At 34.9% G+C, this 13,069-nt stretch overlaps 1 protein-coding gene across 3 annotated transcripts in view; it reads left to right on the forward strand.

Moving 5' to 3' along the window:
• Positions 1-11,602, forward strand: part of LOC101894815 (uncharacterized) — a 37,550-nt gene extending 25,948 nt beyond the window's left edge. The window contains exons 1-2 of one of the 3 annotated variants that reach the window (XM_059131634.1): positions 2,123-2,269; positions 10,992-11,560. In XM_059131634.1, the coding sequence (XP_058987617.1) occupies positions 11,003-11,347 (345 nt within the window). In that variant the 5' untranslated portion in view covers positions 2,123-2,269; positions 10,992-11,002 and the 3' untranslated portion in view covers positions 11,348-11,560. Of the gene's footprint in view, positions 1-2,122; positions 2,331-10,991 lie in introns of those variants that run through there. The other 2 variants (XM_005183256.4, XM_059131635.1) reach the window with 2 other exon arrangements.
• Positions 11,603-13,069: the final 1,467 nt, after the last annotated feature.

Consider the following 13,069-nt stretch of genomic DNA (forward strand, 5'->3'; position numbering starts at 1 on the left):
GATCTTTCAGAATTTCCGACCGAATGGGCTTAAATTTGATATTGGATGTTTTCAGTATGTGACATCCTTGCCTGTTTTTATATAGATCCGCTTTTGCGTGTAGCCGCAAGTCAGTACTCTAAAAATTTCAAAAGCATTTTCAACAAAATAAAAATACCTTTTAATATTTGGTAATTCATTGATATTAGCACAATTTCCAACCGTATGAGTTGTATTTTAACCAGTCCACATTCAGATATAAGCTCCACTTAACTGTGTTGTTAATTTTAAGTGTTTCGGAGAAGGCGAATTTAAATGTATATTAATTGGTAGAAAAAATGGCAACAAAAATCTCAAAAACATGTAAAAATAAATTCATTTTGTTAATTTGCCAATTTTCTGCCCTATTATATCGATATCACTATATAAAATTTTTTTCTGGTTTTGGTCCATTTGATCCTAACCCTAACCCCATGCAAAATTTCGTGAGCTCCGCACGATAATTGCAACCGGTACATAATACCCTCAACCCATAGTGTAGAAAAACTTTAGAAAATGAACAATTCAAAATTGTAAGTCAAATTGAAAAATCAGATGCGATAAAAAATATGACAAAAATTGAAAAAATGCATCAAAAATATTCACTTCTTTATTTGCATTTGCAATTTTCTTAGATTGTATCCTGTTCTGATAAGAGACCATTCCCAGTTGATGGTAATTGTGAAAATAGCCCCAGCGGTTCTTGACTTATAAGCAGAATAAATAAGATCTATTTCTTCTACATATATATTGTACCTATTTTGCTATATATCCGATATATTTGCTATTCTCATTACTTTAATGGTCAGAAGTAATCTTTAACTGTATTTGTGATTGGGCCGGGAGTAAAAATATTCGCGGCTTTGTGGAAATTGTCGTATTTTCTTACATAAAAGTTGGGGTATTTTTACCTGCTAAATGTTGTCCGATGGCCGCCCAAATCGGTAGGCATTCTGCCCAGCCCCAAACTCTAACTCCATGCGTATTTCCGCGTAAACTGGTTCATAATTGTGGCCTAAAGAGCAACTGCAAAATCAGGAAAAATTTCAGATTTTTGTTCATTTCAAGTTCTAAATATTTTGCAATCATCTCCAAAAACATTCTTCTTCTATTCTGACCCTAACCCTAATCCCACCTCCAATTTCAGTTTCGTGAGGATCGGGCCATAATTACGACCTGTAGCGTGATTACAAATTAACATGGACAGACGGACGAACGGACAGACTTACACAGCTAGGTCGACTCAGCTCGGTGAGATAGGAAGATCTATATATATTTTCCTATGTCGGGGACCAATATTTCGAGATGTCACATGTTTCTTGTATAGTTTGAACGTTTAATAATTTCTAAATAGAAATAAAGACCTTCAGCAAAAATTTTCAGGGTTCTATGTCTTGTCGATTTTGGATTGGAGTCGTAAAAGCCAGCGTGTTTTGATTATTATCACTCCGCTCATTTTTACTAACCTAGTACTTTCAACTAGTAAAAAGTATTAATTGTTCAAATGTCCTCCACCACATGGAACGAATAAGGATACCGAATATAGGAATTTACCGTTATTTTGGGGGCTATACGAAGACCTGGTCCAGCACAATTTTCTGTCACAGGCTGTAGTACCCATTACCAACTTTCATCACGAGATCATCAAGACTTGCAGAACGACATCAAATTATTTTGTGTTTCTGAAGAAGTCTATACGGAATGGACTTTCAGTATTACAAAAATTTAACATAAAAGAGATTTATTTTTATCCAACAGAACCACACAAGACTAATCTAGTCTCCGAATAGTTGCTCCAGAATAGTTTAACCAAATAATATTTGAGAGAACTTCAAACCATTGTCGACAGACTTTGTGGCTAGTTCTCACTTGTGCTGTCCATTGGTTAGAGGTGATTATCTGGTTTTTGCTCAGCATAATTCTGCTCTACAAACGACAATAATAGACGAAAGCCTATTATTCGAATGTATGTATGTGTATGTATATATGTATGTATGATTTACAGGTGAGTCAGTGTGTGTTCACTAACATTGTACGTAAATTGTTCAGTACAAATTTGTGGCATTCAATGATTTCAACATAAAAGATCGAAACGGAGCAGTTCTAATTTCAGTTTTCGTTCCAGCACCAATTGCATCGTTTAGCTTGAAAATCGATAGAGCTTAGATCGAGCCAAACAAAGCGCTAACAAAAAGTACAACAAAAGAATAACCACAAACAAAACAAAGCCAAACAAATAACAAAAATAAAAGTAAGTCTTGCCAGAGACTGTTGTGGTGGGTGTGTCTGACAAAACCATCGAATTTACATACGTACGTACATACACTGGCGACATTCCATCTGAATCTAATCGAACTCAACTATGACACCTATGTATGTGCAATGTGATATTTAATTAAAAATCGGTGAACGACAAGTGACAAAACAATTACCTACTACATACATACGAATGCACAATGTCTGATTAAAATACATATGGACGAGTGTGTGTTAATGTGAAGACAATAATATGCATATCGTATGCTCGGCCTTGAACATTAAACTTTAATCTATTCACACATAACTGAGAGACTAACGTAAGCAAGTTGAGTGGAATATGTAAGGCAACGTCCTTTGTCCAACAATAAATTGTTGGCGAAATTGATTCAGGAAATTTGTTATGAATACCCTGAGCAAGGAAAAAGGAAGTACCCATACGTTATTCGGATTAACATCGAACATTAATAAAGTCGTCCCGGTAATGTTATCGTGATCAAAATTGTAACTGATTGGTTGGTAAAAGAGTAAATGAGTTGTTAAATTCGATCTCACCACCATTTGGTACACTTGAATGAAAATATTGGGAGGCATTGTTATATGGGTGTATGCAAAAATGAAATCCTCTATAGATACTTTTCTGTCATATCTATTGTGGAACCCAAACTCCAACTTTGAAGCAATTCCGTTAAAAAACCTGGATAAAATCATCATAATACCGAATATGGGGACGTGCCGTGCAAAGCACTTCATTAAACGATGTGGGCTGAAACAAACAGCAACGACAAACAGAAAGACTAACGGAGAATGTTAAATATACTCACATTTTTATTCATATACCATACTATGGAGGGTATATTAACTTTGTCATTCCGTTTGTAACTCCTCGAAATACTCACGTCAAACCCAACAAAGTATATATATTCTTGATCAGCGTAAATTTCTAAGACGATTTAGCGTTGTCCGTCTGTCTGTCTGTTCGTCTTTCTGTTGTAATCACGCTATCCTTCGAACGAATTGAGATAGAAGGCTAAAATTTTGCACACATGTTTATTTTTCCAGTAGGCAGGTTAAGTTTGTAGATGGGCTATGTAGGTCCACGTTTTCATATAGCCCCCATATGACGGTACCCAATATTCGGTATTTTGATGATTTTAGCGACATTATTCCCCGGAATTGTTTCAACAGATACCTAAGTTTGGAGGAAGAGTCAAAATTACGTCACATACTGACTGTGGAACAGATATCTTAATGATTTTGGCAAATATTAGGATTTTAGGTGAATCAAAAAATTGGCGTAATATTGGGCGTGATCACTTTTTCTATGAATAAAAACCTAACTCGGCGTAGAACGAATATTTAAATAAAAAATTATCCATAGCCATATATAAGCGGCCAAATAAATACCTAGGACGGGATGGAAGGTCAACAGTATCTCGTATAATAATTTTCAAGCCGATATCTTTATTATTTGGCAAATATAAGGATTTTAGATGAATCGAAATTATGCAAATCGGTCTAGCCGTTCTCAACTGATTCCATTGCCAACGAACAACAATTGATTTTTACAGATTGATTAATTTTTTTCAGAATAATTTTTGTTTAAAACTTCTTTAACTTTTCAACCCATAAAAATATAAAACGAGTTTTAAACATTTCCGTTTAAAAATGTGGCTTATATTTCAAAAATTCCGAATATCGAATAAAATGTGATTTAAATATTATAAACTAGCTGGCCCGGTCCGCGTTGCCGGCCCGTAGTTTTTGTCTATTATTCATATTTGTCAAAGCATAATTATTCAAAGATATGAATGTTATAAATGTTCACGTACTGGTCGATTAGTTTTTAATTTTTAGTCAAATGAGCAGTAATTTGGAATTTACTGTACTTTGTACAACTCATAATTGAGGGCTAATTGATTTAAGAATAGGCAAAGTTAATTACTTTTTTAAACCCATTAGCACCTCAGATTGTGCATTTCAGTCCTCATAAGTCCCCCTAACCATGTCGGTCTGTCTGTCCGCCAAAAGGTGGACTTCAGGGGATACTATTACATGGAGAAAATCCTAAAATTTGTAGATATGTTGAAATTTTGTGTAAGATTTTCACCCCCAAATACACATTTTTAGCCAAATCCTTTGAAATATGGTAAAATGCGAAACATCGACCTACATTGAAAACTTTCTTCACCCCTTATAATCCAAGATGACAAATGGAGGCCAAATCGAAAATATAGCAGAACAACATAGCATGTCATACTGAAAAAAAATCACGTGATTTAAATAAGTAAAAATAGTTTTATACACCTCATAATTGAGGTCAGACTGATTTCAGAATAGTCAATTATAATTACTATTTTACACCCATTACCGTAATATGGGAGCTAATTTTATTTGTCATTTAAATTGTAAATTGGAGACCCCCCAAAGTCCATATTTATCATCATTGTATAATTCAATGACGATTCAACAAATATTCGGTCCCGTGCTACTTTCTTATATATGTATTTTGTTCATGTTTTTACAATTTATTTGATATAAATATACATCCCAAACTTACGTTCCCAACCAATATTCTCTTGGGGGTTACAAATTCAATAGAATACAAATTTTTCTTTTCTGACCACACATTAGATGTGAAAGTGGACTTGGGGATACTCCAATGTGGGGACTTTACATGAATAAATTTCTATGTGGCAATTATCTGTACGATGGTTCCTTACCCCAGGGTAGCATAAATACAATTTTTTAGTGGTCAAGACCAATATGGGCCCTACTCCGAAAATTTTATGCGAAGAGGTTCTCTACCCCCTTAGAAACAAAGATGCCAAATAAGAGCCAAAAATAGAAGAAAGTGGCGAAGACTCCAAAAATGGCTTAAATCACACGATGGTTATTTATGATCGATATCATGACCTGCAAAAGCGATTTAAGGTATTTTACTGATTGTACTCCCAAAAATTTTTGCATTTCGCATCTTCCAGCTGAAGCACGATGTAGGCCCTGGAGTTGAAAGGTAGATGTCAGTTACCATCGTATTTCGCACCTATTTCATTTTTTTGGTGAAAAATTGTATATAGTGAAAAATTACTCTTTATTTTGTTAAAAAAAAACCAATGAAATTTTTTTCGATATTTTCCCGTTTTGGGAATTGTTGCAATGAGATCTCTTTTTTCGTGTTTTTTAATGATTTTGAAATAGTAATTATCTTTTAACTTTGGTGTGACCGCATTAAATTATTTCGGTATCATCTATTCCGTTTCGCCACTACATAATTCGGTACTACACTTCCATGTAACCAGTCATCAATTTCAGTTCTCAAGAAATCAAGTCAATTAAATAAATTGGTATTAATATTTGAATTCAAAAATAAAATATAAAAACACTACAAATGTAAATTAGAAAAAAGTAAGTCAAAATGGAAAAAAATCATGCAAAATAAAACATTACTATTGTACATTTCAAAAGTCAAAATGAAAATGTTAATATATTACATTTTTACGCGATTGTTTTGGATATTATCCTTTTCGGAGAGGACACAATTTCGAATTTGTATGAATCGTTAAAATCAGATCAGCGGTTCTGGAGTTATAAGCGTAGTAACTAACACAACTTTCATTTATATATATAGATACCGACTATCGGGATGTACAATATGGAAGCTATACGAAAACGTGGACCGACTGATGTGTGCAAAATGTTAGCCTTCTATCCCAATTCGTTCGAAAGAATTGATCACACTTAGCAGAAATCCAATCAAACACAATCAGCCGGTTAGATGTAACATATATTTTCAAGTTACTCAAACGAAACGAAAAAGTTGCAAGCAAACACAAATTGATCGAAACTCGCATGAGTGATTTGTTTACGAACTAATGTTGAATTATTCACAACGGGACAATCATCTTGGATGAGTATGATTGTTTTGATTTTTCTTTGTACACTGTTAATATCTTAACAAGTAAAAAAGCAGTAAGTTCGGCCGGGCCGAACTTTGAATACCCTCCACCATTTGGAACGAATTAGAAAATTTTCAAAAAACTAAAATCCATTATTTTTTTTTTAATCTTTACAATATCTAATATAGGAATGTGCCGATATATGGGGGTATATATGCTATTGTGGACCTATTAAGACAAATGTATGTCTGGGTGTAAAGTACTCATAAGGAACTCCTTGTGTAGAATTTTAGACAATTCCGTCGAAAAAAGTGTCTAAAATCATCAAATTACTGAATATCGGGGGGTACCTTTATATGGGGGATATATGATATTGCCTATATAGACAATTCCCCTTCAGGGGGTAAAGTGCTCACAAAGTACTCCTTGTGTGGATTTTCAGACAATACGATTTGAAAATGTGGCTAAAATCATCAAAATACCGAATATCAGGGGTACCGTTATATGGGTGCTATACGATACCATTAACCTATATAAAGAATACTCTGTCGGGGGGTAAATGTGGCTAAAATCATCAAAATACCGAATATCGAAGGTACAGTTATTTGGGGGCTACACGATATCGTGGACCTATATAGATAATTCTCTTCCGAGGTATAAAGTACCCACAAGGAACTCCTTGTGTGGATTTTCAGACAATTCCGTTGAAAAAATTTGGGAAAATCATCAAAATACCGAATATCGGGGGGTACCGTTATATGGGGGATATACGATATCGTGGACCTATATAGATAATTCTGTGCTGAGATACACTGTACCCACATGGAACTCCTTGTGTGGATTTCCAGACAATGCCGTTGAAAAATGTGGGTAAAGTTATCAAAATACCGAATATCGGGGGTACCGTCATATGGGGGATATACGATATCGTGGACCGATATAGATAATTCTCTTCCGAGGTATAAAGCACCAATAAGGAACTCCTAGTATGGATTTTCAGATAATTCCGTTGAAAAACGTGGCTAACATCAACAAAACACCGAATATCGGGGGGTACAGTTATATGGGGGATATACGATATGGTGGACCTATATAGAATTTTCAGAGGGTAGAATACTCACAAGGGACTCTTTTTGTGGAATTTCAGACACTTCCATTGAAAAATGTGGCTAAAATCGTTAAAATGCCGAATACCGGGGGGTACCGTTATATGGGGGCTATACGATATCGTGGACATATATAGATAATTCTCTGCTGAGGTAAAAAGTACCCACAAGTAACTCCTTGTGTGGATTTTCAGACAATTCCGTTGAAAAATGTGGGTAAAGTTATCAAAATACCGAATATCGGGGGTACCGTTATATGGGGATATACGATATCGTGGACCTATATAGACAATTCTCTCTCAGGGGGTAAAGTATTCACAAGGAACTCCTTGTGTGGATTTTAAGACAATTTCGTTGAAAAATGTGGGTAAAGTTATCAAAATACCGAATATCGGGGATACCGTTATATGGGGGCTATACGAAATCGTGGACCTATATAGATAATTCTCTGCTGAGGTATAAAGTACTCACAAGGAACTCCTTGTGTGAATTTTCAGACAATTCCATTGAAAAATGTGGCCAACATCTACAAAATACCGAATATCGGAGGGTACCGTTATATAGGGGCTATACGATATCGTGGACCGATATAGCCCATCATCGAACTTGACCTGCCTGCAGACAAAAGAGAGATCTGTGCAAAATTTTAGCTTCCTATCTTAATGTGTTTAGACTGTAGCGTGATTACAGCAGACGGACAGACGGACGGACGGACAGACGGAAAGGGCTAAATCGTCTTAGAATTTTACACTGATCAAGAATATATATACTTTGTTGGGTCTAAAATGATTATTTCGATGAGTTACAAACGGAATGACGAACTTAATATACCCTCCATACTATGTATGGTGGAGGGTATAAAAATACCGAATGTAGACATTTTATTAGTGTCTATACGACGACGTGGACCTGCGTAGGCCACTTTTGTCATAAGCCATTACAATATTCAAATGCGAAGCTTGAACAAAAATTCGGTGAATAATGTAGCTAAAATCATCAAAATATTGAATAAAGTTAGGTACTATTATATGGGGGCTATATCAAAATGTGGACCTGCACAGACAATTTTCTATCATAGGCTGTAGTATCCATTACGAACTTCAAATACCAAATTTGAAACAATTCCGGTGAATAATGTCGCTAAAATCATCAAAATACCGAATATCGGGGGGTACCGTTATATGAGGGCTATACCAAAACGTGTCCCATTTTCAATACCAAAAGTCCTGCAGACATAATATTCATTTAAGTAAAATTTTATCAACCTACTTCATTTCGTTTGGAAGCTAGAGTGAGTTCCACAGACGGACGGTCATCGTTAAATCGACATAGAATTTTATGCTGATCAAGAATATATATACTTTGTGGGATCTAAAATGCATATTTGGAGGTGTGACAAACTTAATATACCCTCCATTCAACCACGGTTGTAATAGCTCTCTGCAATTCACGGTTCAATCGAAACTTGTTGCTAAATAAAAACAAACGATCTCAATCGTTCATATTTGATTACGAGTAAAGTGATTCAAACTGATTGTTCGATTTGAAAACGACCAAACGACGGCATCAACAAAAATCGTGTAAGAGACCGAGCATGATTGAATTATTCATACTCGTTGTAGCTCTCTGCCAACTTACTTTTGATATGATATGTAATATTTTATGTATCGAATATGATAAAAAAAAATTAAGGTTAGGTCACAATAATCGGATTCTGAATGTTCCAACAATAAAAAATATTCGGTTTTGTTTCAATTGAATTGGCAGAGAAGCGAAAAGTCAGAAATGGTAATTTTTGGAAAAATCACAGCTAGGGATGGGTTTCGAATATCGCCATCAAATCATCATACAGTACTGTTTTGTAATCTTGTAATAAATTATTTAAACCGTAAAACCCCCAATATCTGATGATACTGTACTATGATGACTTGAACTTGCAACAACTTGTATAGAACACCTTGTTCTATGATTTTAAAAACGCATTGAGATCGAAATAGCATGTTGTAAATAAAAGTGATTTAAGACAAAGCGATATACAGTGGGAAACAACTCCGATACACGGTGTGAAATCAGCCAGGGTTAATAACGGTTAATTTTTTTATTGACAATTTTTAAACTGTTTTCGATTATCTATGTTTGTTTGTAAAGTTGAAATTTGTTCTGTTCCAGAAACTGCAAGATAACATAAGGGGAAAATCTGTTATCGTAGTAAAAAGTTGTACAGTTTTGCAGTTCTGGAACAGAACAATTGTCGCACAGAATCTTTTATCGAGGATAGGTATTTAAAAACCTTACTATATAGTAAATTAGTTATTGAAATTTTGGGTTTTCCAATTGAAATATATGACATGTGCTATTCACTAAATGTTGTACATTTTAAAGAGGACTTAATAGGCAGTGTTGCGTGATGGGGCGGAGAGTTTGATTTGAATTTTTAGTACACAATGTCCTTGATAATGTAAAGAGTTTCATGAAAAAAATGAAGACGGTGCGAAAGCATCTTTTTGAAGTTTTGCCCTATGTTCATTGTAACCAACGCTACATACAAAAAGTCGGAGCTTTAGCTCTTGCCGATCGATCAATGACAATTGTTCTATGAATTGGACCTTTTGATGTACCTCTTTATTTAGCATAGGCAAACTATTATAGAATAATTTAGAGCTCCAGCTTCTCCTGATCGTTCAACACTTAGGGTACAATATTCACTTCCTTGTATTACTTTTCGTACCTAAAACCAAAAAATGGGTTGTCAAACGACGTATTTAAAGTGAAATAAGCAAATACCCTGATAAACTCGATATTTACTCACCATTTGAGCAAATTCCTGTAGAATTTTAGTATCTCCAACCATTGTTCATTTCAGTTACCTTTTCTGTTTTGAAAAATAAAAACAACCATTTTCGAAAAAAACTTGGACCGAATAACTTTTTCTGATACCCCCTACAATTGGTCAACATTTTCTAAGAAAACAAAATCTCATCGCAGAAACAAAGGGTGCATCCGATTTTGTTCCAACTTTACACAGGAAATGGACGAAATCGGTTTACCGTTACCCCTTCCACAAAGGCTTAACATTTTGAATAATTGGAACTCTCATAAACTGCAAAACGGTTAACCGATGTTTCCTTTAACTTCACACGACGCAATGAATACTTCAACCTACATTAGATCTAGTGTGAATGTGTGGGACTAATCGCTTCCAATAAAACATAATTCTCATAAATGTCAAATGAATCACCGATAATCTGTCAGCATCGTGATAAAAATATGGGTTATACTCGTCCATCGCTTGTGTATTTGGTGTCAAACTTTAATATACGGGTAACTTCTCCCTACAAATGTTCAAAATTTTAAAAAAAAAATTCAAATTCAGGTTTAGTTTTTAACTAGTCTTAGAAGAAAAAAATTAGAAAAATAATTAACCCGGAAATTTCAAGAAAATTCTAATAGAAATACTTCGAAAGTAGTGATCTCCACCAGATATCATAAATATGTAGGTCCTAATTGTAACATAACTGTTGAATAAAGGACAAGTACATACTAGTTTCAATGTGTCTATGTTTCTCCTTTTACTCCTTTATAAGAAATTGTAAGGTTTCGCACCCTTAAGACTGACTTGCAGTGTAATTTACAGTCATTCACGCAATGTTAATATTCCTCCACGTAATTTTAAGGATGTATTCAGGAGTTAATCATATGTTTTTCATTTTAGATTGTGCAAATATGTCACCATCAATTCTGCTTTTATTAATTTCGGCTACACTGTGCAGTGCTCAATTTTTCTATGCCCAACCAGCTAGATTGGCACAATATCACAGTCTCGCAGCGGCTACGCAACAATATGCTCATCCTTCGGTGGTGGACAATTCATTCCGTGAAGCCCAACTACCTCCAGAACTGAAGAAGAGCGATCGCTTCTACAACAACCCTCATATAGCTGCAGCCCTCGCCAAGGAGTCGTGGTTCACGGACAAAGAAATGCCAGTGATTGATCGCGAAGCAGAAAAAATTCCCCGGGAAATGGTATTCAAGATATTCAAGAATGCCGGCTGGATTAAGCGCAGGTAGAACATTCCACAGTACCTGCCCACACTGTCTAGTAGATTAGTCTTTATTGTTGTTTTTGTTATCGTTAAATGTTTGCCATGTAATAAAATTAGTATAAACCCAAATATGTAGATACAAACAAACGTAAATAGATATTAATATTTTAATGGTAAATTGGAGTAATGACATTGTAGTAGTCATCAGCAATGTTTAGCGAATTCAGGCCAGACAAAGCAAGTGTTGTGGAAGTGGTTATTACGTCTTAAAGGCCATTTAGACTATATTCTTATACGATGATTAAGGACATTATCTCGATTTATGTGCTTAATTCTTCCAAATTTTCGATGTATTATCCAATATTTATTCCAATATATTCCAATGTTAAATCGAAATATTTTGGCATACAACACTGCTTTTTGCTCCCAAAAATGAAACTATTGCAGTATGTGTCAAAATTGGCAACTGTGTTCGTGTAAAGTTTGGGGTAGGAATACATAAAACACTTATTTGGCTGGCTTAAGTCATCGGCTGCCTTTATTACCATTTGAAAATAGCTTTAAACATAAAGCGATAAGTTCGGCCGGCCCGAACTTTGAATACCCTCCACCATTTGGAACGACTTTGAACATTTTCAAAAAATAAAATCCGTTAAAAATGCTGTTAAAATCTTAAAAATACCGAATACAGACGTTATATTGGGGTCTATACGACGTGGACCTATACACGCTTTGTTTGTCATAAGCCATTACCATATTCAAATTCGAAACATGAAATAAACGGTGAATAATGTAGCTAAAATCATCAAAATACCGTATATAGGGAGGTATCGTTATATCGGAGCTATACGAAGACCGAAGTCACAGGCTGTAGCTTCCATTCTTCGACATCTCAAACAATTTCGGTGAGTGTTGTACATAAAATCGTCAAAATACCGGATGTAAGGAGGTACTTATATATAGGGCCTATACGAACACCTCGACCTTCAGACTGTTATATGGGGAACCGTTATATGGGGCTATATGAAGACGTGGACCTGCACAGACAAACATAACCTGCCTACTGGCAAAATAAACATGTGTGCCTTCAATTCCTTCGAGAGATAGCGTGATTACAACAGACAGACAGACGGACATCGCTAGATCGACTTAGAATTTTACGCTGATCAAGAATATATACTTTGTTGGGTCTGACATGAGTATTTCGAGGAGTTACAAACGGAATGACAAAGTTAATATACCCTCCATAGTATGGTGGAGGGTACAAAAAATAATACTAATATGGATGCAAAAAAAAAATAAAAAGGTGTATCTTTAATTATATAAATTTTAAACAGTAAACAACTCGTAAACGCTGAAGAATAGATTCTACTTGAACTTTGTGAAAATAATATGTACAAGCTTCGAGTAGCCAGAAAAGTTCCCACGTATATACCAATATTTTTGCTGAAATGGTGCCAGATATTCGCAAACTCAGAGTGAGATTATTTCGTTTTTCGTTAATTTAAAACCAACGTTTTCAACAATATATTCTTCTGATCCTTTTGTATATGGGTCAGCATTTTTGGTTGAAGTTTCTGTGGATGGAAATATTTTTTATTTTCGAAGTATTATTTTTTTTTCAAATTCTTGAGTAAATAAAACCTGTAAGGAAAAGTCAAAAGTTGGGCGGGACGACTATATGATACCCTACACCACTATTCATATTTAGAAGAGCTCCCGTGACAAAAGAATTTATTTTAAGCAG

This window comes from Musca domestica, unplaced genomic scaffold, assembly GCF_030504385.1.
Source record: "Musca domestica strain aabys unplaced genomic scaffold, Musca_domestica.polishedcontigs.V.1.1 9, whole genome shotgun sequence".
NCBI lineage: Eukaryota > Metazoa > Arthropoda > Insecta > Diptera > Muscidae > Musca > Musca domestica.